This window comes from Budorcas taxicolor, chromosome 3, assembly GCF_023091745.1.
Source record: "Budorcas taxicolor isolate Tak-1 chromosome 3, Takin1.1, whole genome shotgun sequence".
NCBI lineage: Eukaryota > Metazoa > Chordata > Mammalia > Artiodactyla > Bovidae > Budorcas > Budorcas taxicolor.
Window position 1 is genome coordinate 103,466,897 of NC_068912.1, and position 26,873 is coordinate 103,493,769.

The 26,873-nt window shown below is 55.4% G+C and overlaps 1 protein-coding gene across 2 annotated transcripts in view; it reads left to right on the top strand.

The window, feature by feature from the left end:
• Positions 1–286: 286 nt before the first annotated feature.
• The window catches only part of SLC2A1 (solute carrier family 2 member 1), a 34,046-nt gene continuing 7,459 nt past the window's right edge, over positions 287–26,873 (top strand). The window contains exons 1-9 of one of the 2 annotated variants that reach the window (XM_052636590.1): positions 287–458; positions 11,812–11,907; positions 22,513–22,673; positions 22,848–23,088; positions 24,082–24,244; positions 24,331–24,518; positions 24,780–24,884; positions 25,334–25,435; positions 26,635–26,838. In XM_052636590.1, the coding sequence (XP_052492550.1) occupies positions 441–458; positions 11,812–11,907; positions 22,513–22,673; positions 22,848–23,088; positions 24,082–24,244; positions 24,331–24,518; positions 24,780–24,884; positions 25,334–25,435; positions 26,635–26,838 (1,278 nt within the window). In that variant the 5' untranslated portion in view covers positions 287–440. Of the gene's footprint in view, positions 459–11,811; positions 11,908–22,069; positions 22,273–22,512; positions 22,674–22,847; positions 23,089–24,081; positions 24,245–24,330; positions 24,519–24,779; positions 24,885–25,333; positions 25,436–26,634; positions 26,839–26,873 lie in introns of those variants that run through there. The other variant, XM_052636591.1, reaches the window with a different exon arrangement.

The window sequence follows — 26,873 nt, forward strand, 5'->3', positions numbered from 1 at the left end:
CGCACACTTGCAGAGAGTCACACAGCCAGAGAATTCTCAGGACGCAGGTAGAAGTGGAGATCCGCAGCCAGAACAAGGTACCCAGCGGGCGCCCTCCCTCCCCACCCCCTCACTCGCCAGGACCTGGCCCCCTCCTCGGGGAACCCCGCCCCGGACATGCCTCAGTCCCCGCCCCCGGGCTCTGCCCACCCCTCCGCCCCGCCCCCCCCAGCTTCGCTAGCCAATGGCTGGGGTCCTATAAAGGCGACAGTCGGAGTGCTGAAAGGTAACCAAAGCGAGAATTCAGACAGTGGGCCGCAGGTCTCAGCAACTAGCTCGCTAGGCAGAGGGAGGCCAAGCGAGTCGCAGACGGGGTCTCGAGACCAAAGCCGAAGCGGGTTCCACACAGCGCAGCCCGCCCGCGCACCCGGTGCCGCGAAAGCCTCCGGCGCAGCGCGGCCATGGAGCCCACCAGCAAGGTGAGTCCGCGCGCCTGCGGGCCCTCCCTGCCGGGAACAAAGGCGCGCACCCCCGCTGATCGCTCCGCCGGCCGGGCCGGGGGACAGTGACAGGGATGGGCTCGGGATCTGGCGGGCGCGAGGGCGCCGCGTGCGTAGGTGGCGCCCCCGCTGAGTAATTGGCTTCCTTCCGGGGAACCGCGAGGTCCACGCGGCCCGGCGGGGCCCGGGGACCCAGGGCCCGGGCGCGGCACGTCGCTCACGATCCTCCCCGGCGGCGGCCCCGCGCCTGCTCCTCCCGGGGCGGGGGAGGGGTCCGAGCGCGGCACCCATTGGCTGAGCGGGCCGAGCCCCCGGCCGGGCCCCGGCCCTTGAGCGCGGAGGAGGAGGGACCCGCCCCCGCTCGGCAGGCTGGGAACCGCTGCTCTCATTTCCCGGGCGCCACACTGGGCGCGCGGCCTGGTGTTGGGCGTTTTCCGCCGCCCCGCGCGGTCCCCGCGCCATCCCTCTGGGGCTCCGAGGCAGAGGGCAGTCTGTTAAGGCCCGGGCTTCAACCCCAGGATGTCTAGCTGCAAGGCTGAGGCGAAAAGCCCGCATACGAGGCTCTTCTTTCCGCGTAGGGCAGGCCCCAGAGCTTTAGCCAAATGGGGCGATGTGCTCCGAGGTGGCACGTTTCCCTGTTCAGGAGGGGCTGATGAGGGCCGCGCGGAGAGTGTACACCGGGGGCCGCCGCCGCGATCCCGGGGGGGACAGGGGTTCGGGAAGGGGGCCCGGGCTTGAGTGGAAGGAGCTCGCGCCAGGGAGCTGCGGGACACGGGACTGTGAATAGTTTGCTTCCCGCGGGAGCAAACTGCCTCGATACGATCTCTTTTTTTTCCTCCTGTAGGACTTGCCCTAGAGGGGATCTTTGTGACTTTCCCAGAATGACTCCTTTCCAACAAGTATTTACTGGGCCCCACCTTTTGTGTAGGGCCTTATTTCTTTCCTCCCTCCTTCCCCCTTCTATAGACTATTTCAAGTCCCTTTTTTTCGGGCAGGGAAGGCGCGAGGGTGTACGTTTTTTCACGTGGTATGGGTTAGCACTGAATTGCGCACTACCCTTCCTATGGGCGCTGGAGGTGTCCGGTGGAACTGAGCAAGGTTTTGACTGGGCAGAGAGGTGCGTGACAGTGTGGCCAAGCTGTACCCTCAGCGGGAAAAGGCGCCTTTGTGCCTGAGGAATCCAGACAACTTGCTTCACCAGCCCGCCCTGGCCTGAAGGGAGACCCTGAGCCCAGAACACGTTTCCCGACAGTCATAGGTGAGCCGTTATGCTGCGGTATAACAAAATACAAATGAAATGAGAAGTTCTTTTAGCTAATGGTAAGCTTGCTATGTTAGCTCAGGGCTCTAGCAGGTCACTTAACCTCTCTGGGCTTCAGTTTCACTGTCTGTAAGAGAAGGATAACTTTCTCACTCCTTCAAGGGAAAGAAATGTCTGTTCAGCATATGATGCAGGACCTGGGTGTTTATTTGTTGAGTGGATAAGTGAATATTCTGAGTGGAGAAAAAAGTGGAGGAGAAATTCAACAGCTGCTTAATAGTTTACTAGGCTCTGGGCTCAAATGCTTTTCAGTATCACTGACCCTCCATATGGTTCAGGGAGGGAGCTCAGAGAAGAGAAGTAACTTTCCTGAAGTCAAACATCTAGTAAGTGGCTGAACGGGATTTGAACCCCAGCTAATCAGAAAGGGCTTTCAGTCTACACTGTCCCTTTTCACCATGAGCCTTTCTTGAATTTTGAATGGAGGGGAGAGAGTTTAACTGACTTCCAGGGCTGTCCATGTGCCAGCCAGTTCTAAATGCTGTAGCAGGTGGGTGTTTTTTATGCAGTACCCTCCAAACTCTTGATTACCTGCTCCATCAGTAAATAAATTTGGAGTGCCTCCTTTCCAGTGGTTTGTCTGCATTTATTCTTGCCTGGGAAATCCCATGGATAGAGGATCTTGCCGGGCTATAGACCATGGGGTCACAGTCAGACGTGACTGAGCATGCACACATAAATTCATATACGTGCACTGTTATAATAATTGATTATATGAGTACATAAAGTAGAAATTTCAAAAGGCAAATACAGATAGCAGTTATAGTAAAAAAATTTTTTTCTTTTCTTTTTTTTTTTTTTTTGCTAAACCTTCTACACACCATCCTGTATACATTCTAGAAAAAAGCCCTTCCCTTTGGACCTGTTGACTCAATCAGCGCACCCCATCCTTTTGTGCAGGAGGTTAAACTGAGGCCTGGAGAGGTTATATCACTTGCCCAAGGTCTTAAAACCAGGGGTGTCTGATTCTGAAGTTTGCTTTGCTATGTTCCTCCTCATCTCCTTAGAACTGGGAACTGACTCATCTGACTTCCCTGCACTTTGTGGTGCTTCTCTGTGGCTCATTGTGATGTTTACCTGAGTGAAAAGTAGGGAGGAGACAAATTGAAGACCCTCTTGTTCCAGCCGGGGGAGTTTGCTCGCACTCCCTACTTGGGCAGCAGACAAGGGTGAGTCCTGCCCCGAGATGTCTTGCCCAGCCCTTTTTGAAGACTCCTCAACTAGTCCTTCCTGGCACCCTAATCACACCCCAGGACCTCTGCCAACTCCATCCTCCATACAAAGGAGAAATGAGAAATCTGCGGGGTTCCTCAACCCTTCAGCGGTACAAAGAGCATAGGCTTTTGAAGTCCTGCATTTGTGGTTTTGAATTCCAGCTTTAGCTCAGTTACCGCGTCCGCAGAATGATGTCATTTTCATCATTAGAGTGTCTGCAGGAACTTGGAAATAAATGTGTCTGTCTGTCCCCATGGATGCTCCATAAATATCCCTTGCTTCTCTGGACTCCCATGATGCATTGCACTTACCTGGGCCCTAGGTGACCTGGGGTTACCTAGGTTGCAGCCTCTATACAGAAGTCTGGCAGTCTGGCAATGGGAGCCTTTGGGGAGCCCCAGCATACCAGGGCTGTATCACTTGTTCAGGCAAATCCTTAAAGTTCCAACTGGCCAGTTCTCCACTTGGGATTTGTCAGGAAGCTGGTTTGCAGAGCAGAACATGGGTGAGAGTGCCAAGCCCCCAGATGGGTCCACTGATGGGGCTGCCCTGCCTTCCCTGTGAGGGTGATACCAAGACATGATGACATCACGGTTCAATGGAAAATGACTTTTCCAAGGTCATAAACTAGCCTCCCAGCACAAAACACACTGCCAGCCTTTCTGGGATGGCCCAAGAAGATGATAAAGGAAAGTCCCCAGCAGGGACCTTCCAGTGCATGGCCCAACCCTCCGTTTGACAGATGAAAACGGAGGCCAGAGAAGGAAAAAAGCTTAACCAAGATACAGCTGTCCAAAAATTTGAAATGTTTTTCGCTATTTTTTTTTTAAATACTTCCTCTTCCACACCGCTTTTCTGTGTCACCTTCCGTTCACCCCAAATTAGCAGGAATTCTCAGACTCCAGGACTTTGCAGGCTCTTTCTGGGTGCAGTCTAGTAGTTGGGTTAGATATAATTTGACCTGAAAGCCTTCTGTGAAAGGAAACAAGACATCCTCACAACACTATGCCTTGGGGATGTGACTCTCCTCAGCCTTGGTTTTCTTCTCCATAAAATGGAGGTTCACTCCCCATGGTGCTTGTGGTGAGACCGGTCCTGTGCCCTAAACCAGGGTGGTGGCTGTTTTAAATGGAAGGACCCTTTGCACGTTCAGTTTGGGTGTGCAGACATTGTAAACATCTCTGTAATGATCCTTGTCCCATGCTGAGCCGTTTCGGGACCAACCCTAACTGGCCTGGAGCTGGGTCAACCCCAAATCCCCCCATAATCAGCTTGTGACTCCAAGGAGCTCAGCTTTACCCAGTCCCTCCTGATCAGGCACTGACAGGATGTCAGGGCCTAGAGCTCTGCTCCAGCTCCAGGGATACAGTCGTCCAGTTCTCCCCCAACCCACCCCACCCTAGCTGGCAGAGCTGGGGAGGCCTAGGACAAAGGAGAACTGTGCAGCATTGGCTTGGGACCTGCAACCTCACCCTTCCCCCACCTCACTCCTGGGCAGAGAGGTAACAGAGTCACTCAGCGTCCCCAGGATTGTGGAGGCTGAGAAGCCTCCTGGTTGGACTTCTGGGCTTAGAGAGGCTGTGTCTAGGCCTGGCCACCACAACAAACCTCCAACTGTTACCCACCTCATCCATGGGAGGAGTGGAGTGGAGCCTAAGGCTCTACTGTCCGACCTCCAGGCCAGGGAGGCAGTAGGTAATGCATAAACACTGGGGTTCTGCAGTAACTGAGCAGGGCTCCCATACCTTGAACTCTGGTAGACTGAGGACAGTTGACCCTTTCTAAGACTTCAGCACCAACACTTTGCTGGCTTTTGCTTCCCAAGGGCCTTGGCACCCTGGAAGGGGAGAGAGCTCTTGCCAGACCCCAGCTTAGAGAAGCTTTGGCTACTGAGGCCTCTGCTGGACAGGACATCTGCCCAAATCACCTAGCCCAGAGCTCACTGGGAGGTGAGGAAGAAAGGGCTCCACTGGAAACAGCTCCACCATTTCACCCCAGGCCAGCCATGCCTCTTGCTGGAGCTTTTTTCCCCAACTGTAACTGGCTCAGTGGTAAAGAATCTGCCCACCAATACAGGACTCACGGGTTCAATCCCTGGGTCAGGAAGATCCCCCGGAGAAGGATATGGCAACCCACTGCCGTATTCTTGCCTGGGAAATCCCATGGACAGAGGAGCCTGGTGGGCTACAGTTCGTGGGGTCTCAAAGAACTGGACACAACTTGGCGACTAAACAACAGAAATAATACCTACCTCTCTAGGTCAGGTTGCAAGGGTTTTTTTTAAGTTACAGAAGTAATGGAGCCAAATATCGAGAAGCATGCAAAGTAAGAGTGAACATCTTCTCCCAGTTGTAATCATTGGCTATTTACCCCTCACAGACCTCTTTTTGTGCATGTGTATATATGTGCCTGTAAATGGAGTTTAGAGTAATTGGATCACACTTTCTACATAGTTCTGTGTAGCCCTGTGCATTCCCTCCTGCTCACCCACCAATACCTATGGTGTTTGTCTCTGCACCTCTAAGCGCTTGCCGTGATATAAAGTGATTATCTCCTCCTTCCTTACAAACAGTGTACATTCTATACATTGCTTACTAGTTTTCTTTTTTCCCTGGCCCTCTTTTCATATCAAGTACATACAGGTGTGTTTTATTCTTTCCAACAGGTGCATAATATTCCATTACAAGATGTCCTGCCCGATTAAGAATTAAGTGATTGTCCCCATCACTCTCTTTCTTCATGCCACTCACCACCTGATATATTTTAGGTATATCAAGGTTCTACCTTCCCACTCCCCACACTGCTGCCCCATCTAAAATATCAAGTTCCATGAAGCAGGGATTCAGTTTAGTTTGTTGCTGAATCTCCATTGACCAGAACGGTGTTGGGGACCTGCACTCAAGTACTGCCTTTCCTTAGTAATATAACTTCTTATTCTGAGGAAGCCTCTTTTATGGAGAACAGGAGATCTTAGGGGAAGGAACTTTTGCAAGGTCATACAAGTAGAGGAGCTGGGACTTAACCTTGTCAGCTGAGAGGGTTGGGGTTGCATATTCCCATAGTCTTATCAAGTTAATCTTTTCACAGTCAAATAGGGGCGCACCTCCCCACTGAACAGATCCCTCTCTGGGGTGTTGGCTTCTCCACATGCCCAGGTGCTGGCTCAAGGAGTCAGTTGTTTGTTTGCAATTAACATCTTTTTGAAAGGTGATTTGGTTTTGCCTGGAAGGCTTTGAAAAATCCTGTGCAGCTATCATATGTTGGGTTTGCACACCGCCATTCAGAGCACCTGGGACTTAAAGTAGAGACTGGCAAATTTTTTCTGTAATGGGCCAAATAGTAAGCAAATATTGTCAGCTCTGTGGGCCGCATGGTCTGCTGTTGTAGCACAAGGGGAACCATAACAATACAGTCTTCACAAACAAGTGTGGCTGTGTTACAATCAAATGTTATTAACGGTAACTGAAATTATTTTTTTTTTTGGTTGTGCCGTGTGGCTTGCAGAATCTTGTTCTCCAGCCAGGGATTGAACCCCAGGTGCACAGCAGTGAAAGTGCTGAGTCCTAAGCACTGGACCACCAGAGAACTCCCCTGAAATTTGAATTTAATATAATTTTCATGTATCACAAAGCTTTGGTCTTCTCTCCCCGCCCCCCACCCCCAGCCACTTAAAAATGTAAAACCCATTCTTAGCTGGCAGGCTGGATTTGACCATGACCACGGGCCATAGTTGACTAACCTGGGCTTAGAGCAAAATCAACCCAAGTGGCCAAGAGGTTTCTGAGTGTGGGTCTGGGCTGTCCTGGCTCAGACAGGGCAAGGCACAGCAAGTTGCTGGGATGAAATGTGACCTACATAGGAAGGAAGTACCAGGTAGAAACCTTGTTTCCTTTCGGGCACCAGTACCCGGAAGCAGAGGGAAGACATGAGCAGGAAGGATTTGGCAGCAGAAACCCCTCGAAATGAGGCTTCGCAGCAGCCAAAGGCCTTCTGGCCATCCGCTTTTCCCTCTCTGAGCCTCCAGGCTCTCCTCCGAAGCGAGAGCAATCTCTCCCCCAAAGCCTGGTGGTGGTGGTTAAATCAGGATGTGGAAGCAGCCCTGGCATGCTGCCCGCGGCCTGGCTGGTGCTGCCAGCGCTGATAAAAGTGGCAGCTCCCTCCTCTACTCTCTGCTTTAAAGATTGATGTGCACCTTCTTGCCTCTAGGGCCACCGCGGGGTGCAGGGGTGGCTCAGCTATGCAGAAGTCCTGAAGTCCCTGGAAGGTTTGAAGAAAAGGGCTTGGAGAGGAGTAAATAAATGCCTCGGGTCACCTGAAGGTGATGCTTCCCAGGGTTATCAAACTTCTTCTTGAAAAGACCTGGAAGGCTGGAAGAGTTCAAAGAGTAAAATGTCTGTCCAGGAATCCAAAGAACTCAAGTCCCAGGACTGGCTTCTGTTTGCTGAGTATCCTGGCCCCTACCTTCTGGCCTTAGGCTCCCCATCTATCATGGGAGAGCATTACAGCAATTCTGCAGTTTCTTGGGCTTCTTTTTGTACTGACCAGAATTTTGTTCAAATGAAATCTTAGAAAAGAAATGGTACACAAAATAAATTAAAAAGGAGCTGTCATCGATCCAATAAGCCCCTGCCCCATCCTTCTTAGAACTGGGGGCCATGCAGTCCTTGTTCCTTGTTCCAGTGTACCCCAGGGCCATGTGGGAGCTGTGGAAGGAGGAAGGGATTCGAGCCACCTGTGGCTCATCCCGGCTCAGGGACCCTCCCCCCAGACCCTCCTCCCACAGGGAGTGACCTACCTCAATGGCGTGGCCATATGCCCTCCCTCTGCCAGTACTGACCAGGAGAGCCCAGGGCTGGAGTGTCAAAAGGCTACGCATGATGTTTGGCAAGTTATGTGACCTGGCCAGGCCCCCCAGCATCTCCATGTGTGGGAGGAGAGGTCCCAAAGCTGGCAGGTACCTCATGGGTGGCTTCCTGGGAGAGGGAGAGCTCTCAGTGGGCCTCAGGACCCCCAGAATTGGGGTGGGGGTGGCGAGGGATGAGGGCGTGAGAGCCGCCTCTGTGCAGGGCCCTGAGCCCAGGCATTTGCCTGGGGCACCCCTCAGAGAATCAGGGTTTGAACTCAGAGGCCTTTGCCTCCCTGTGGGGTTGGGTGGAGGCTGGAGAGTTACTATTAGGCTTTTTTCAGCCCTCAGAGCTGATGTTTCAGTCCTCATCAGGGGTTTGTTACATGACCAAGTTGGAATCTGTTAGGATGAATGCTGGGCTGGGGGGAATAGATACTCACAGAGCCAATTTTGCCCAAAACACTAATTTCAAAAGTGACCGGTTAGCTTTGTACAAACATTCAGTGCTGCATCCTACTCTGGGCACTCTAGGTCCCATTCAGTTCCCAGTGTGGTGGGGGAACAGCAGTTGGGTGTTCCCCAACTGCTTGGAGCAGAAGCTGAGACTCTAGAGGACACAGCAAGGGCAAAGGTCTGGCATGGCAAGGGGTGTTCTAGAAGGTAGCCCCATCCCCAGAGGTGGTCATAGGTGGCCAGGGCTCTCAGATTCTGGGCTCTCCATTGCTCCTCCGCCTGTATAAAAGGCTTCCATGAGAAAGCCATGAGCTGTGGAACTTGGAACCCTTCTCATCAACTAGTCCATCAGCTTGGCACATAAATAAATACACGCTGAATGAATGGACTGCATTGCTGCCTTTCAGTTCCAGCCACAGGGCTGGTGGAGGCAGATGGCGTCCCATCCCTCCCTGATTCAGCAGACACCTGTCAAGTGAACTCTGCCGGCTCCATGATGGGCATTGACCCAGAACTCGACAGCAAGCCTTTAGGGAAGACACTCTTACCCCATTTCCCATGTGAGGAAACTGAGACCCAGAGTCAAAGCCACCACAAAGACCAATTTCAAGGTGAAGGGAAACGGCACTCTGCCTTTCAGCCTGGGTCTCCTGGTTCCTAGTCCAGTAGTGATCACGCTGGGTGTGGTGGGAGCAACAGGGGCAGAGATGGGCGCTGTGTGCCTACCCAGGAGCAGGGCCATGCTCCTCCCCTGCATCAAGCATCCAGCCACACTGAGCATGAATCCAACTGTGCTGGGCCCCCCAGCCTCCCCCTGCACATACTGTTCTATCTACCTGGAATGCAGTCTTGCCACCGCTTCTCCCCTTGGCAGACTCTCTGCATGTCCTTCACGGCCCAACTCCAGTGTCACCTCCCAGGCACCCACCTTTGATTGATCACCCAGGTGAAATTAGAAGTTTGTCCCTGCAGGGCTCCCGTAGTGCCCTGGATGAAGCTCAGATCACACCAGTTTCCCCCTTCCCAATGGACCTAATGCTTTTCCTTGATGTCAGGAAAGGGCTGGGAGCATGAATCACTAAGCCTTTTAGTAGGTCGTGATGCAACAGCCTGCCTGGGTGGAGTGCATATAACCCCGTGGTTGGGTGGGCAGGTTTTCTAAAGCAGAGTTTGACCTTGACAGGTGGCAGCCCCCACTCCCAGAGGCACAGCTGCTCAGCAGGGCCCCCAGGACTGACTTCAGAGGCTCAGAGACCCCTGGTACCTCAGAGCCAGACTGAGACAGAGCCTGTAGTAATAGCACTGATCACCCACAAAGCCCCTCCTGCGGTGTCATTCAGGCAAGGGCGCGATTTTTAGCAGATCCGCATATCATCTGTATCATTTTTCACTTATGTTTGTTTAAATTGCTGTGTTCTAAATAATATGAAACCACAAGACTTTTAAAAAATATTTTTGAATAGGTGATACATTCATGTGATACAAAATGACAAAATGTACAAAAGGATGGAAAATGAAATTTTTTCCATCTACACTGCCTCTGCCACCCAGATCCCCAAGGTACACCGCTACCTTTCTTGTACATTCTTTTAAGTAAATAGGTATGTATATTCTCCCCAACCCCAGCCTTTTTTTCCTCCACACAAAAGGTAGCATACAACACACAACGTTCTGAAGCCTTGGTTCTTACTTAATTATAACAGGAGGATTATGCCAAATCTCTACCTAAAGAGCTTTCTATTTTAGGCACCCTATTATATAGCCATGACACATTTCTTCAAATCATAGGTTTGCGTTGCTAGTTTTCTGTTTATTCTTGTGTGTACCAGGAAAATACATATCTTGAATACCATTAGTATCAGATGATGGCCAACCCCAAGGCCAGCCCTAAGCTGACGCCTGTGACTCAGAGGCAGAAAGCTCCCGTATGTGGGGCTCAACAGCCACTGTCAAGCCCGCCTGTCCTTGGGATATCTTCCTCTTACTTGGTCCCAGTGGTCGCCCTGGGAGTTGGGCTAGGCCAGGCCTGTTCCCAGAGGAGGTCTGTCGGGCACTCACCACCCACCTGGAACCGACAGTCTGGGGTCTGAAGACTCCCCAGGCAGTTGCAAGGAGGCTCTGGGAGTGCTAGGGTATGCTGGGCAGGGTGGGCCGGGAGGGGCCGGATTGAAAAGGAGTGCAGCCTGCCGAGAGGAAAGCCCCACCGTCTAGGATGAGTGGCCAGAGTTTGGCCAGAAAGGGGCCATGGGGAGGAAGGACCCAGCTTCTCCCCTGCCGCCCCAACAAGAAATGGGCTCTGAACTCCGGCCGGCTGAAACCTCCTTCCTCTTTCTCAGCCTCTGACGTGAGAACCTTGGCTTTTGCAATCGTTGGTCTGACGGCTTCTAGAGAATGAAAAGACCATACTAGGAACGTGTCTAATTAACACCTAAACCCAGCAATACCTGTGAGGATCTTGAAGTCAGGGCTGCTTCTGGGTTCTGGGGGGAGGGAGGAGGGGAGGCCGAGGCCCATAGCAAGGCCGTGGCCAAGCTGAGGCTCTCCCCACCACGGGCAGGTGTGGCTCTAGATCCGCGCCTCCACCCCTCCCCTCCAGTGCCAAGTTTGGTGTGTGATGCACCTGGTGAATACCTGTTGTTTCTTTGGCGTCCCACCCCCAGGCTCCATTCTCTCAGTCAGTTAAGAACCTGCCTTAACTGGCTTCTTCATTTTACAGGGGAAAAAAAGAGTTCTCTCCCTTTCTCTAGCAAGGCACCTCACTCACCCAGGCCCTCTGCCGGCTGGCCTCCTCCCTGCCTGCTGCCTTCCTGTCCTTGGCTTCCAGGAGACACAAACCCCCGCCCTTTTTCTGCCCCAGCCCCAAACAACCTGGGAAGCTCGTGGTCTCGGGATGGTTGTCTTGAGCTTCAGCCTGGTTCTCTGCAACCCCCTGAGTGAGTTGGAACTGGTCTCCACCATGGTGTCCACCCTGTGACTGGAGGCAAGGGTTTGCAGCAAACACGGCCCCGGAGGAGCAGGGACAGGGATCTACCTGGTGGAATTCACAGCGCAAGGAAGTCAGGGGGCTGGAAGTAGAAGCCTGCATCCTCATCTCCAGATCCAGGGTACTTCCCCCACCCATCTGTGCTGCTCTTCCCACATCATTCGGCACCCCCTTGCATTGGTTCCTGGGCCTCTTAATCAGAATCTGGGTCCACCTCAACCCCAGGATTCACCAGGGCAATGAGGTGAATGCCAGGCCCTGGCTACAGAGAAGGAGAAGACCCTAATTCCCCTCTCCCCAGGAATGAGTCTGGCCAGCCCCGTGTCTAGAAGTTGGCAGGGCTGGTTTGGGCACCTGAGGTCAGGAAGTGGCCAAGTTTCTTGGGAGAAGAGCTGGTGTGGTGCCAGGAGGCAGGCAAGATAACTGAATAGGAACCTGCCAGCCAAGCCCTGCCCTCTAGTAACCTGGGCCCCGACATGCCTGTAACAGTGTGGGTTTTTTTTTTCCTCTGTAGAAGCTGACGGGCCGCCTCATGCTGGCCGTGGGAGGGGCAGTGCTCGGCTCCCTGCAGTTTGGCTACAACACTGGCGTCATCAACGCCCCCCAGAAGGTGAGTGCCGTCCCGTCCTTGGCTTCTCAACACCAGCGGACTCTGCTGTGCACCCTCACCACACCCCACGCACATACACGCTCACCCCGCCTCTCGGATGTTGGAGACATCACCAGCGAATACTCTGACCCTGATCGGGTTAGACACTCGTAGCTCTGGCCTTGGAATCTTAAGGCCCACAGAGTTGCGGGATCGTTACAGATCACCTCGACCAACCTCCCACCCGGCACAGCCATGCTCCGCGTAGTGCTGCATTCACGCGGCCCTTGGGTTACAGAGGCTGCCTTCTCTCACCTGCTGCTCACACCGCACTGTAAGGCAGGCAGGCGGGTAGCCATGCCCACTCCTACCCTGCAGGTGTGGGGAATGGCCAGAGCCTGCCCAGCATCACCAGCTAGTAAGAGATGGAGCCAGGAGGCAACACCAGTCTGCCTCGGTGGCCTCCACGCCAGATGGTCCCTGAACCCATGCTCTCACCCATCCACTCTCACCCATTACACTCCCTTGTAAGGGAGCCCACTCTAGGCTGAAACTGCCTGTCTCCTTGCAGGCCCTAGGGCCAGGCAAAGCAAAAATGGCTTCTTGTCCTAGGAACCAGGGCGGGGTACATATCTGTTTACTCCCTACTCCCCACAACACACCCCAGATCTGTTCTCACTTGTTCTCCTGAGTGTCTGGACAGGGAGGGACCCCGGTGAGCACCGCCAGCCTAGCCAGCCCACTGCTTTAGGGAGAAGGGGAAAGGAAGGGGGCAGGAGAGGAGACTGTGACAAGTTCCTCCTCTATACCAGGCCTGCTGTGTGCATTCATAACATTGGGCTGTGGTTTCCACTTTATAGACCTGAACATCTCGGCTCAGGGCAGATGAAATGACCAGCGGGCTCAAGGTCACATAGCTAGGGGATGTGGAGTCAGAAGCCAGACTCTCTTGTTTACACAATCTCAGGCCTTCTTCCTGACCAACCACCTTGTCAGCTTAAAAGTCCATACCTTCCCCAGGCAGGACAAAGTGAGAGTGGACAAGTCCTCTGAACACATTCACGGTCCAGACGGGTGAGGCCAGAAAGTGAGTGTGGCTGGCTCCCGAGGATCCGGGCCTGTCTGGGGGAGTGGGGTGGCAACCAGCAGTCAGAGTGGGGCCTCCTCCAAAGAGCCGGAGGGTGGCAGTGGGGGCCACGCCCAAAGCTGGGGAGCAGGTCACCAGGAACTCCGGGCCTGCTGAGTCACGCTCAGCTGCAGTGGAAGTGGTGGGGCTTTTCCATGGGCGACCTCGGGCCCATGCTTGGAACAGTCCCAAGCCTGCTTTTGCTAAGTGCTCTGAGCAGATCTGCCGAGGTTTGTACCCCAGAGTCAGCTCCCTTTGGGAATCCTTACAGATACAAAGTGTGTACTGTCTTAAGAGGGAGGTTGAGTTCTTCACTTGACTGCACACTGGAGTCCCCTGACACTCACCGTCTGATCTCATTGGTCTGGGATGCTGTCTGGGCATCAAATTTTTAAAGCTCCCCAGCTGTTTCTCGCGTACAGTCAGAGATGAGCAGTACTGGGTTAAGTGGTCACACTATGTCAGGAGTGATCACTTGACTGTGATCACACAGGGAGTTACACGGAGTGACAGAACTAGGGCTCTGGGAGCAGGATAGAGGAGTTTTCCAGAAACAGAACAGGGTTGTAGTAAGCAGGGGCCCACAAAGGTGGGAAGAAAGTGCCCAGAGGAGAGAAAGTCTGTGTGTCACTAGGGTAGAATGAGAGGAGGCAGAAGGATGGGAGGCTGACGAGGTGAGCCAGAAGCAGACCACAGAGGGCCCTTGTGGTCGGCAGTTTCATATGCAGAATCTCCAGCCCCCGGCAGGGCAGGGCACAGTGAGAATGGGCATGTGGGCACCAGCGCAGAGGCCGAGCTGGGAGGATGGCCTTCAGGGTGAGAACAATAGGGTCCCATTGAAGAGGACAGAGAGGGTCAGATTTGCATTTTAGGGAAATGATTGAGGCGTCTGGTGCAGTGGGCTGGGTCTGAGAATGTGAGGCTGGAGACGAGGGAACAGTGAGAAGGCAGCTGTTGTAAGAAGGTTAGAAAAACAAACACTGAGTAGGAGCTGGTCATCGGTTCAGCCTGAGGATGAGACAGTGGGGTTTAAAACTGGCTTCGAGTTTTGACTGACGTTGGGGCTGGAGAAAGAGAAGGTAGGGGCTGTGGGACACGCAGGAACTGAGGTTTGGTGACACAGCATTCAAACACTTGGACACGGGGTCTGCTTCTTCGGAGGGTAGCCAGGGGAAGAAAGCCAACAGCTGGGTCACTGGTATCCAACTAGTGGTAGACAAGGATCTCCTGGAGAGACTGTTAGTAGAAAAGAGAAGTGAAGGTCAAGCCCTGGATAGCACCCCCACTGATAGAAGGTCCTGGGAAGGAGGAGGAAGAGAGCGGGCCCCTCTAAGCTGGGAGACAAGACCCTCCTGAGCCAGAGAAAGAATGGAAGCGCCTGAGGATGAGGGTCCATGGTCCCTAGAGCAGTACCCATCGGTAAGAACAGGCACTCGGATGTGGACAACTGAAGGAATGCTGTCGGACTCCGGAGGCTGACCCGGGCACAGCAGCCCAGTATGGCTGAATTTAGAAGACCCGATGGTGACCTTGCATTGCCAAGGTTGATAGAGCGGAGTCCTCCGGGTAGAAGCCCCCTGCAATGGGCTGAAGAGGGAGAAGGGAGGTGGGAAGAGCAGAGATGGCCCTTCCCAGGGACTGGTGGAGAAGGAGGAAGGGAGCGGTCGCCAGAGGGTTGTGGGGCTAGGAATTTTTTCTTTTTTAATACAAAAACTTAATTTTTAAAGGGGTTGTCAGGAATCGGCGGAGGAGAGGGTGAAGCTGGGGCAGGGGTTGGGGAGTCCTTAAGGAGGCAGGTGGTGGTGGAGCAGAGGCTGTGGGGACAAACTTCCGAGGGTGCAGGCATGGACAAACCCAGAGTGACGACCTCCAGTTCTCGGGGCCACCCATTCTAATCAGCTACTGGTGAAAGGTGAGAATTTCACTGGCAGATGGGCGGGGAATCTGGAAGCCTAATGGGCAGCACAGAGGCCCAGTTGTAAACGTTCAGAGGAGCATTTGCGGGCACCTGTCCAAAGGTCACTTGGGCAGCCAACCTCTGGGGACCCAGGAGAGAGACCTGCATGGTGTTTCCAGGGGGCGTGCTCTTGGGCATTCTGCCTGTTTACTCTCGCGCTTTACAAACAACTTCTCATAAGCCTGGCCATAGGTTTTCTCAACCAGGAGCAAATGTGATAAACTTAACAAGTGAAGAGGGGAGAGGATGACACCAGAGTGAGAGATGACAGTGGGGCTCAGAGGCAATGGTCCCGCTTCAGGAGGCACCAAAGCCATCATCCGAGGACGGCACAGTGCTTCTGCCAACATCTTCATTCCACAGGGACGAACCAGGCAGTGTTCTAGACTTGAGGCGGGATGAGCTGTGAACACAGCAGAGACCTCCCAACCCTCAGGAAGCTGCCTGACACACGGTCAGAGCTGGGCCCTGTCCTGCCCTCCAAAACCATCCAGAGGGCGGGGGTGGGGTGGGGAGGGGAGACTCCTTGGGAACAGCGAGAGTATTAATAGTGGAGGGCTCCTCGCTGCTATGGGAACAGAAAGGAATGACTAATGCTGGGAGTAGGGCTGACGGGAGAGACAGGAAGGGCTTAGCCAAGGAGTTGGCAGCTGTGCTAGACCTTGGAGGGCAAACCAGCCCCAGGGGACAGATGGGCGGAATCGCAGGCCTGTGCAGAGATGCGGTGGCGTGAGGTGTCCCGCTGACGGCCCACGCCACGAGGCCGGCCACTCGTTGTAGAAGCGCTTCTCTTAGGAAACTGCTGCGCTGGCCGGGGTGGCCTGCTCACCAGAGGAGACCTTGCCCCAGCAGAGGTGAAAGTGCCAGGGCTGCTGTCAATTACCAGGAGCTCCTTCTCCCCCATAAAACAGGCCCCAGAGGGCTTCCTCCTGGAAGTGGTTAATTAATCATAACATTATCTTAAATGTTTACAAAGAACCTCCTCATGAATTATCTCCCCACGGAAGCCCCACATGGTGGGTGGGGCCAAGGTTATCTTCTTGCCCATAAAGGAGGCCTGGAGGCTGGGTTGGAGGCACCCAGGGAGTGAGAGGCTGAGCTACAGATGGACGCCAGGCCTCCTGTCTCTGCCGGGGCAGAGGGGAGCGCAGCCACACAGAGAGCAAACAAACGAGCAAGGGCATCCTGACCACCGCGCTGGGTGGAGAGAACCGCCTCTCGCCTCCCCACATGGCTGAGCTGCCAACAGGGGTGACTAAGGGCCATTGAGGAGCCTCGAGTTCTTGGCCAGGGGACAGTGTCAGGCAGTCTGAGGCACCCTCAGAAACCAGACCGTTTGGGCTGGAAGGGGCCTGACAGGCCGTTGGCTCAACGTTCCTTGTTTGCCAAAGGAGGAACTTGGTTTAGAGAGCAGGCGAGGTCTGCCCAGGACAGCCCAGCTTGGTGAGTGAAAGCACTTGGAGGCAAGACGGGCTTCCCAGCCCAGGCCCCAGGCAGCATCTCCTCCCGGATCCAAAGAGCTCTGGGCCCCTCTCCCCTCCGCTCATCTCCACTTATACAGACTCTCACAGCTTACAGCTCACTTACCATGTGTCAAGTGTTGTTCCAAATGCATTAGAAATAGTAATTTAATTGTTACTTACAATAACTCCATTAGGTAGACACAGTAATCCCTGTTTTATAAGAAACTGGGAAACAGATGTTAAGCAATTTAACCAAGGGCACAGCTAGCGATAGAGCTGGGATTTAAATCCAGGAAGCCTGGCTCCAGCCTGCGTTCTTGACCACCCATAGAAGAAAAGGCATTTGCACTCACAGACGCCGAAACACTCTTACATGCCAACAACTGCTACCCAGCTGCTCCTTCCTGCTCCGACCTCAGGCCGAGTCAAGCGTAGTCACTCACAGACGTCTCAGTTTCCCACACACAGCTGCACAGCCTCTTACACCATGACACCCTGTCACAGCTCCGTCATCTCTTAAGTCGCTCAGATTCATGGCTTGTTTTTCAATCAGTGGCAGTGCTTTCAACCTCTAGCCCTGTGCTGGGAGCCAGATGAATCAGGCCGTGCCCATGTTGAAACTTAGTGTAGAGGGAGCGCACAGGGCACCTGTCCTAGTTAGCCGTCCAGGGTAGCGATGGAAATGCAGACAGACTGGTGGAAGCAGACAAGGGGGAGGGAGAGGGCACCTGGCCCCGAGCAGGGTTTTTCTCAATACCGTAGACATTTGGGGCCAGATAGTTCTTTGGCATTACAGGGGCTGTCCCATGCACTGTAGGATGTTTAGCAGCATCCCTTGCCTCTATCCCCACCAGGGTGACGACCCCAAATGTCTCCGAACATCACCCCCTCCCAGGGCGGAGGGGGACCAAGTTGCCCCTGTTTGGGAACCACTGCAGTAATGAGGAGGTGATTATGAAGGCTCTCCAGAGGAGGGAAAGTGCCCAACAGCTTACCAGGCAGAAGGCAAAGTAGAGGCGAGGTGAAGGTGCAGAGGTGTGGGGTGCTCAGATGGCACTGCCATGTGGGGGCGTGGCCACATGTGGTGGGAAGAGACACTTCGTCCTGAGGGTGTGAGCTGTGAGCAGGGGAGATGAAGATCTTTTTGCAGGGGAGACCCTAGAGGCCAAGGACCAGTGAGGAGGTCAGAGCGAAGGCTTGGAGAGAAGCCAGGTCAGGACTCTTCCAGAAAAGCAACCTGGGTGGTCCTCTCATCTGCTCTGGGGGTGGAGCCCAGCTTCTAGCTCCATCTGGCTGCCTGGGCCTCTTCCCCAGGCCCCAGGGAGAGGCCCTGGGGGACCCAGAAGCTATCTGTCCAGCCGCATATGGAGCATCTGTCTTTGAACTCCCAGCTGACCCTGGGGCGTGGCTGAGCCAGCTGTGGAGACATCCCCTCTGGGCTGAGGGGTGGGGGCAGCCCCAGATGTGGGGGAGAGGTAGGGAAGGCATGGGAAATCGGGACTGAACTGGACAAGCCAGCCCTTTCTTCTAACTGGAGCTCAAAGACTGAGTGGCTGTTTAACCCCCTCATCCTGACAGTATGTCTAAAAGAGAGAAGAAAGGGGTGAGAGAGCACTGATTTCCCTCTCCGGATGATCTAGAAGACCAGGCCTCTCCAGGGAAAAGTTGAGACCAGCCAGAAGTTCCAAAACATATACCCCTTCTCTTGGCAGTAGTCTGGAATTCTAGAACACGGGTTGGCAAGGGGGACAAATCCAGCCAGCAGCCTGTTTTTGGAGGGCCTGTGAGCTAAGAATGATTTTTCCCATGTTTAGAAGTTTGAAGAGAAAAGGAAGAAAAATAAGCTACAGAGGAGAGGCCATATGTGGTCAGCAGACCCTAATATTTTCTATCTAGCCTTTTATATGAGTTGTTTATGCCAATCCCTGATCCAAATTTTGACTTGTATGCTCCCTGCTGACAGGGGACTCGCTACCTGAAAATGGGTAATCTTATCTGAAGCTCTCCTCACCCTCCCCACACCCCACCCCCAGATGAAGTCTGTGCCCTGGGGCTCTGCGGACGTGCTGGGTCCCTCAGCCTGGGGCTGCCAGCAAGGTCTGAAGATAGAGCTTTACTCCCCAAGGCAAGCGCCTAGTTATTCAAGTTCTTTCTCCTACTGTACGTTCCTCAGGATAATGCTTTGTTTTTCAGCAATTTAAAAATGGAAAACTCTGTCCCTAATGCTCCTCTCAAGGAGGTCTTCTCTCTTTGAGACAACAGTGACACGCAGAACAGCTTACTCCAAGTGCCAGACAGTGGGTTCTGCCTCACGCCCAGAGCCTCACTACAGACTCTGCCCTGACACAGAAGTCAGAGCTTCCACTCTAGACGGGCACACGTGTGGTCCTTCACCCACAGTTACTCAGGCATGGAAGGGAGGGCGTGTCAGACGTGATACCAACCTCTTCCCACCCTCACCCCTAGGAGAAGGGCTGGAATGAGGAAAAGCTTGTTACTGGAAAGGGATGGCAGCTGCCCAGGGCATCCTGCTTCTCCATGCTGGCCCCAACAGTATTGCTGAGTGAGCCCCTGCCCTCTGGCTCCAGTGAGGGGATGCCTGGACAGAGAGTCTGGTGCCAGGGCCGACCAGGACCCACCCTTTCTTCTCAGCACAAAGCGGGAAAGGACTGGGAACAAGCTGGGACGAGGAGCAGAGACAAGGAGGGCTGAGCCTGGTCCACTTGATGTCCAGGGCTTGACTGCCAAGTCTGGGAGTAATGGTGGGAATCGGAATCTGGCTTCAGTGGGTAGGAGGAGTCAGGAGCGGAATCCAGGTGAGACCTAGGACAGGTGCTGCATGGGTAGAGAGGAGGATAGGTTAGGAGGTGAATTTGAGGGACAGGACCTGCTGAATGACTGGATGTGGGGCAGTGGCAGGACCAAGGGTATCTCCCTGGCTCATAACCAGAATGTGAGGCTGGAGCATTCAGAAGATGTACACGTGGGCCAGGGCTGAGGAGGCTGCCAGGAGCCTCAATGTGGAGACTGGGTCTGTGGGATCCAGTTAAGGAAGCAGTAAGGAGGCTCTCAGACAGCAAAGAATCTGCCTGCAATGCAGGAGACCCAGGTTCAATCCCTGGGTTGGGAAAGATTCCCCTGGAGAAGGAAATGGCAACCCTCTCCAGTATTCTTGCCTGGAGAATTCCATGGACAGAGGAGCCTGGTAGGCTACCGTCCATGGGGTTACAAAGAGTCAGATAGAACTGGGTGATTAACGCTAAGGAGGCTCTTCTTCCCTGAGGGCCACCCAGCCATTGCTGGATGATGCTGAGGGCAGTGGCTGGGTGGGAGAGGTGACCCTAGAACTTCTCCCCGTGTAGGGTTCTTCTGTTCTTGAGGGATCCTCTGCCTTTCCTGAGCCAAGGGTCAGCCTCACCCCCGACACAGGGCATGGACCCCCAGCAGGGGAGGAAGAGAGCCTACACACCACTTGCGGGAAAGGGAATCCTCATTTGGCTTCTTCCCACAAATCTCAAGCACCGGGTCCAGAGGCAAGAACCTGCCAGGCAGCCTCCACTCAGCTAAGAGGCGCTGCTGGGGGTGAAGAGGATGAACCTGGGCCCAGGGTGGAGGGGGCTGGCTGCTCAGCCTCCCTCAACCCCATACAGTGGTCAAAGCAGCAAGGGGCTCAAGAGCCAAGGAAGAGCGAGCCGGGACAGGGCTTGGTCCCTCTGACTTGTCACCACGTTCGGGAGATGTAACTGGGGAGACTCTGGCGACACCTCACTTACACATGGGTCCTCAACATCTCCAGCCAAACCCCAAGGAGAAGGTTAAAGACCTCAGCCTCATGCCCTTAAACCCATGTAGGTAGTAAGCACTCAGTACTCAAATACTATACATATTCACTCTTTACACACAATTCAAACGAGCTTCATTAACTGGCTTGGCAGATTTTAAGACAGATGTGTGGAGAGCTCTGTGAGACAAGCATCTGAACCACAGAGGTTGGGGGTAAACTACAGAGTGCAAAAATTAAATGCCCCCTGGAGCAAACATCTCACCTTGGCCCTGCAGAGCCGCAGGTCAGGAGTGCCCTCGAGCCCTGCTTGTACGTCCAGTTGCTCAGGGCAGCAGAGGGTGAGGGATAGGAGGGAGAAAGATTTCCACCCAGACAATGGGCCCCCCCAAGGGGTGAGGGTCACTTATCTGGGCAGTTCCCTTATCCAGGACAGCTTGCTCTCTGCAGAGCCTGATAAATGGAGCGTTGCTGTGCCCAGCAGTCCTCCTCTGGGGTTGGCTTTGTCCCTTGAAGAACACAAGCACTTTGTGTGTGTTTGGTTGAAATCTGCTTTCTGTGCCCCTGGTGGAAGTAAGGGCTTCTAGCAGGAGAGCCTGAGCCCTTTCATGGCTTCATCCTGCGTGAGCCCTGGGACAGGCCCTGGGGAGAATCCACCGGGGTCCCCGCCCTCAGGGAGGACGGACTCCTGCAACCCTCTGAGCTGGATTTCAGAAGGTTTCCGTGTGGTGAGGCAGGGCAGGCCCTCAGAGGGGGCAACCGTGGAAGGTGGGGAAACAGCACATAGGCCAAAGGCAGAGCCGCCACCAGGAGCCGTGAGTCTGACCCATGGGCAGGCTCCGTCAGCCTGTCAGTGGCCTGCACTGCCCTTGAGTCAGAACCGAAACGTGGCGGGCTCCTCGGCTCCGCAGTGGTCCCAAGCACAGTGAGAGCACTGCAAGTGTGTTTCATTCATTCCCCACAGCACCATGAAGTGGGTATTGCTAATGTCATCATTCGAGGTACAGACACTTGCCCTGGAGATGAGGCGTAGAGCTGAGTCTGAACTTGGTTGAGTCCAGCCTCCCTGGACAGACAAATAGATCACTGAGTGGGCATTCCTGGGACCGTGGGGCTTGGGAATGTTAGGGACAGTCAAAGAGCAGTGTCGACGGGAATCGTACTGTGTGAGAGACTGCATACTGCCCAGTGTACCCGAACTTGAGGTGGCAAGGGGTGCGCCTGGCATGGGCTGGTGTGGAGTTGAGTTTGAGCTGCAGGTGGTGAGGGCCGCAGGGGCGTGCAGGTTTGTGACTTGCTGAAGCCAGGAATACTCAGATTATGTGAGCACGAGTGTGTGTGTGTGTGTGTGTGTGTGTGTGGTGGCATGGGTACACAGGAAGTTGTTTCTGGGTACACTGGGCCTGTGCCCAGCTCCACACGTGGCTGGGCGGGTCTGGCCCGTCTTGAGGCACTGGGCACGTATCTGCGTCAGCTGAGAGTAGAGTGAGTGAGCGCAGGCGGAACCGGTGCTGCCCGCCTGCCATATCCTGGGCCTGAGCGGCCAGGCCCTCCCCTTGGTGGCGGCAGGGCCAGCGGGCGGGCCTGCTCTAGGACAGGTGTCTCCAGTTCCTGGAACTGCTTCCTTGTTTGTAGCTTTTCCCCGAACCTCCCAGCTGCTCAGCTGGGAGAGGACGAGGCCGTGGGCCCTTCGGGGGGGTCTCCCAGGCCAGCCGGGAGGGGCTGGGCCTGGTGGATAGAGAGCAGCAGCTGGGTGTCACGAGCATTTGGGCGCAAGGTGCTTACACCAGGCCCTGCGTGCAAAGTGAGCCTGCTCTCCCCTTCCTCCCAGGGCCTCTGTTCAGCTGTATTTCCTCCCCAGGAAGGGGGGCTGGGGAGAGAGCCAGAGTGGCCAGTGGCCTTAGGCACCTTGAAGGAAAAGGGGGCATGCAGGCAGAAGCGCTGTCTCTGAGCCCCTCTGCATGGCCTGAACTCCCAGTGCTGGTCACCTGCCATCGTCCCCAGAAAGTCCTGTTGAGCACCGGAAACCGCAGGGCCCTGGAACCTGCACCTGGGGGAGGTGTGAGAGCTGGCACCACTCTCCCTGGCAGGCAGAGTCCAGCCCCTTGTTTCTCATGAGGAGGTGGGGGTGGGGGGACCGAAGCCCACAGAAGGGGAGGGACCAGGGGCTGGGCCTGGTGCTGGGGCCCTGGGCCCCTTCCAGCATCCTGGGGTAAAATGGTCCTCTTTGAGGAGGCGTGTGAGAGAAGAGGACGCCTGGGTCCTGGCCTCACCCACCAGGCTGCTGCTTCTCCTGCAGGTGATTGAAGAGTTCTACAACCAGACGTGGATGCAGCGCTATGGGGAGCCCATCCCGCCCGCCACACTGACCACGCTCTGGTCCCTGTCGGTGGCCATCTTCTCGGTGGGAGGCATGATTGGTTCCTTCTCCGTGGGCCTTTTTGTTAACCGTTTCGGCCGGTGAGCAGAAGGGGTTCTGGCCCTGCCCATGGAGTCCCAGCTTGGAGTTGGGGTGAGGGGGCCCTCCCTGCCTGTCCTAGGGAATTATCTATGACCCAGCCCCTGGGGTTTCCAGGGGTCTCCAGGGACCTGCCTGACCTGTGACCTCCTCCATTCCTCACCTGCCCCCTCCAGGCGGAATTCAATGCTGATGATGAACCTGCTGGCCTTCGTGTCCGCTGTGCTCATGGGCTTCTCAAAACTGGGCAAGTCCTTTGAGATGCTGATCCTGGGTCGCTTCATCATCGGTGTGTACTGCGGCCTGACCACTGGCTTTGTGCCCATGTACGTGGGGGAGGTGTCCCCCACGGAGCTTCGGGGGGCCCTGGGCACCCTGCACCAGCTAGGCATCGTCGTCGGCATCCTCATCGCCCAGGTAAGCACCCACCCATGGCTCCGTCCCCTGGGTGTGTGTACAGATTCGACTCCTTGCCCAGCCTTCCGCAGCCCTGCAGAGCACAGCCTCGTGGACACATCCGAGGCACAGGTCCCAAGAACACACCACGTTCATCACTCTCCCCGCTTCCCCATTCCTGGTGGGAGAGCAAGTCCAGTTGCCTTGGCCCTTCTCATCCCCGCCCAGGTAGCCTTGCATCCTTTCTTCTCACCCTGGGGACCCAAGCACCAGGCAGCCTACTGGTTTCTCAACATGCCATCTCTCTCACACCTCCGGGCCCTGATAGCTGTATATATGTACGCACTCCTCTCTCTCAGGGCTCTCCCTTCTCCATTCCCAAATCATCTTGTGGCAGAGTAGCAGTCCCCCTGCCCCCTGCCAGACACATTTGCCATCCTGCTATCTTATCCCACCGGGCCCCACCCCCACCCCCACCCCCAATGCTGTTAAGCAGGTCCTGCTTCCCCCTTGTCACAGATGAGGAAACCAAGGTTCAGAGATGTTAAGTGAAAGTGAAAGTCACTCAGTTGGGTCCGACTCCTTGTGACCCCATGGACTATGCAGTCCATGGAATTCTCCAGGCCAAAATACTGGAGTGGGTAGCCTTTCCCTTCTCCTGGGGATCTTCCCAACCCAGGGATCAAACCCAGGTCTCCTGCATTGCAGGCAGATTCTTTACCAGCTGAGCCACAAGGGAAGCCCAAGAATACTGGAGTGGGTAGCCTATCCCTTCTCCAGCAGATCTTCCTGACCCAGGAATCGAACCGGGGTCTCCTGCATTGCAGGCGGATTCTTTACCAACCGAGCTATGAGGGAGTCCCCTCAGAGAAGTTAAGCCTGACATTAGTGGCACAGCTAGACTCAGAACTAGAGCCCTCTCTCTGAAGCGGGGAAAGGCCCCTGGGCGAGCGGAGCAGGAGCGAGCCCTGAGCCGATGCCTCACAGCCGCTGCTCCGGCCCTGCCTCCCCCAGGTGTTCGGCCTGGACTCCATCATGGGCAACCAGGAACTGTGGCCCCTGCTGCTGAGCGTCATCTTCATCCCGGCCCTGTTGCAGTGCGTCCTGCTGCCCTTCTGCCCCGAGAGCCCCCGCTTCCTGCTCATTAACCGCAACGAGGAGAACCGGGCCAAGAGCGGTACGGCGGGCCCTGCCCCTCCCCGCCCCCGGCCCCGGCCTCCTCCCCGCGCTGAGCCGCCCCCGCCTTCCCTCCGGCCCCCTCAGTGCTGAAGAAGCTGCGTGGGACCGCGGACGTGACCCGCGACCTGCAGGAGATGAAGGAGGAGAGCCGGCAGATGATGCGAGAGAAGAAGGTCACCATCCTGGAGCTGTTCCGCTCGGCCGCCTACCGCCAGCCCATCCTCATTGCCGTGGTGCTGCAGCTCTCCCAGCAGCTGTCCGGCATCAACGCTGTGAGTGCCCCGTACCCGCCCTCTCCTGTGCCCCCCGCCAATCCCTGGAGCCCGAGGCGTGCTGTGGACAGATCCCACACCTGAAACAGCAGACGGACCCCTGCCAGAGGAGCAGCTCTCCTTTAGAGCCCAAACTCAGAAGGGCCCTGGGGCAGTGCCCTCTTCATGCTTTACTGACCGTGTGTCCTGCCCCCACTGGGACGGAGGCCGGGGAAGAGCCATAGCACCCCGCTGAGCCCCGACTGCCTCTGTGTCCCGTAGGTTTTCTATTACTCCACAAGCATCTTCGAGAAGGCGGGGGTGCAGCAGCCCGTGTATGCCACCATCGGCTCCGGCATCGTCAACACAGCCTTCACTGTCGTGTCGGTGAGTCTTCCGTGTCGTTGCCCACAGCCAGCCAGCAGCTGGGGTCCAGCCTGTGGTCTCAGGGCCTCGGGGCCTCGTGACCAGACAGCAGTCTTTACTGCGAGCTAGGCAGGCATCACGTGCTCCCTAAGTGCCCTCTCATTTCATCTTCAACAACTTGTCAGGTTCATTACTGGGATCAAACAGTTGACACTGATGTTCAGAGAAGTGCAACGGCTGGCCCAAAGCCACAGCCGGAATGCTCAGCTGTCTGACTCTCACAGGCAGCTCTCACCCCCTGGGATCCTAGGTAGTCCCCGAACCCCGCCCCAGGAAGAGGCGATCCATCTGCCACTCCATCTCTGCAGGGTCCTGTGGCTTTCCCAGCACTTGGGGGGACCCTCCTGGAGGAAGGGGTGTGTTCAGAGGGGCACCAGGAGGGGAGGCACTGACGCACTCTGTGCCCACAGCTGTTTGTGGTGGAGCGAGCCGGCCGGCGGACCCTGCACCTCATAGGCCTGGCCGGCATGGCTGGCTGTGCGGTGCTCATGACCATCGCGCTGGCGCTGCTGGTGAGTTGCCGTGCTCTGGGGGTGAGGGGGGGTGGCGGCGGGCAGGCAGCAGGGGGGAGGGGGAGAGGAGGGGGAAGCTCATGTGGGCATCCCAAGGTGCTCATCTCAGCCCCAGGCTGGCCGGCGGCATCCAGACCCCAGGTGGGGCTGCCCTCCCCCTCGTTCTGCCCCACCCACAGCCCCAGGCTTGGGCCAGACCCTCAGCTTCCTTGGGCTGTCTCTTTCCACTCTTATCTGAACCAGCTCCTCCCTGCCAGGTGCTTTCTCACCACCACACCTCCAGCCCTGCAAGTTCCCTTGCTCCTGGAGCTGCTCTGCAAAGTCTTCCTCCACAGCCCCAATTCTTCTTGTAAACAGCCCTAGAAAGCAATGCCCTCCTTACCACAGAGGCGTGGAAACATGCCTTATCTCACTCAGTCCTCAGGACGCGCAGGAGTAGTTCAGTCAATATTTCCACTTCTCCAGTGAGGAAAGGTCCCCCCACCGCTTTCCTGGTGAGGTTCATAGTGCAGCAGATAAAGCCAGGAATCGACCTCAGGTCTGCTGGCCCCAAGCCTGTGACTATAACCTCTATGATAACCTTATCCCAGGCACTTCACACACCACTCGCTTATCCAGTGTTTGGGCAAGGAGAACACCAGGACACTCATTTTACAGCTGCACCGAGGCTTAGAGAGTACATTAACGACTGAGAGGCCCAGCATGCCCCAGGTGATAAGCAGGGGATCTGGGATCTGGAACAAAACCATATAACTCTTCTGCTGTGGTCTCCTCGAGAATGGCTCTCTGTGGAACTTCATGCCTGCCCAATGCTGGTCCTGAGCTGGGTACCTTACAAGCCTCTGACAGCCACCCCCAGGAATGTTCTTCCACATCCTCCAGCCATAAGCAGACTGCTCCACAGCCAAAGCCGGGGACCACGGGGACCTCTTTTTAGCATCTCCTGCATGCAACTACGTGACCGTTCCTGGAGGCAGTCGCAAGCTCACAACCACCATGCAGGGCTTCACCTGTTTTGTTCAGATGAGAACACTGAGACCTGGCCCCGGTACCTAAGTCACACAGCAAATCCAGGGCCAGCCCGAGGCCTCCTGCCTGCCAGAGTTCTTAGCCTGCCCTAGGCTACCCCTGGAGTTGGTTTCCTCTGAGGACCCAGCGCAGCCCAGCCTAACTTTCCTTCCCTCTCTCATCCTCAACAGGAGCAACTGCCCTGGATGTCCTACCTGAGCATCGTGGCCATCTTTGGCTTTGTGGCCTTTTTCGAAGTGGGCCCAGGCCCCATCCCATGGTTCATTGTGGCTGAACTCTTCAGCCAGGGCCCTCGCCCCGCTGCCATTGCTGTTGCCGGCTTCTCCAACTGGACCTCGAATTTCATTGTGGGCATGTGCTTCCAGTATGTGGAGGTAAGAACCCCAGAGTCCCCACACTTCAGCGTTTC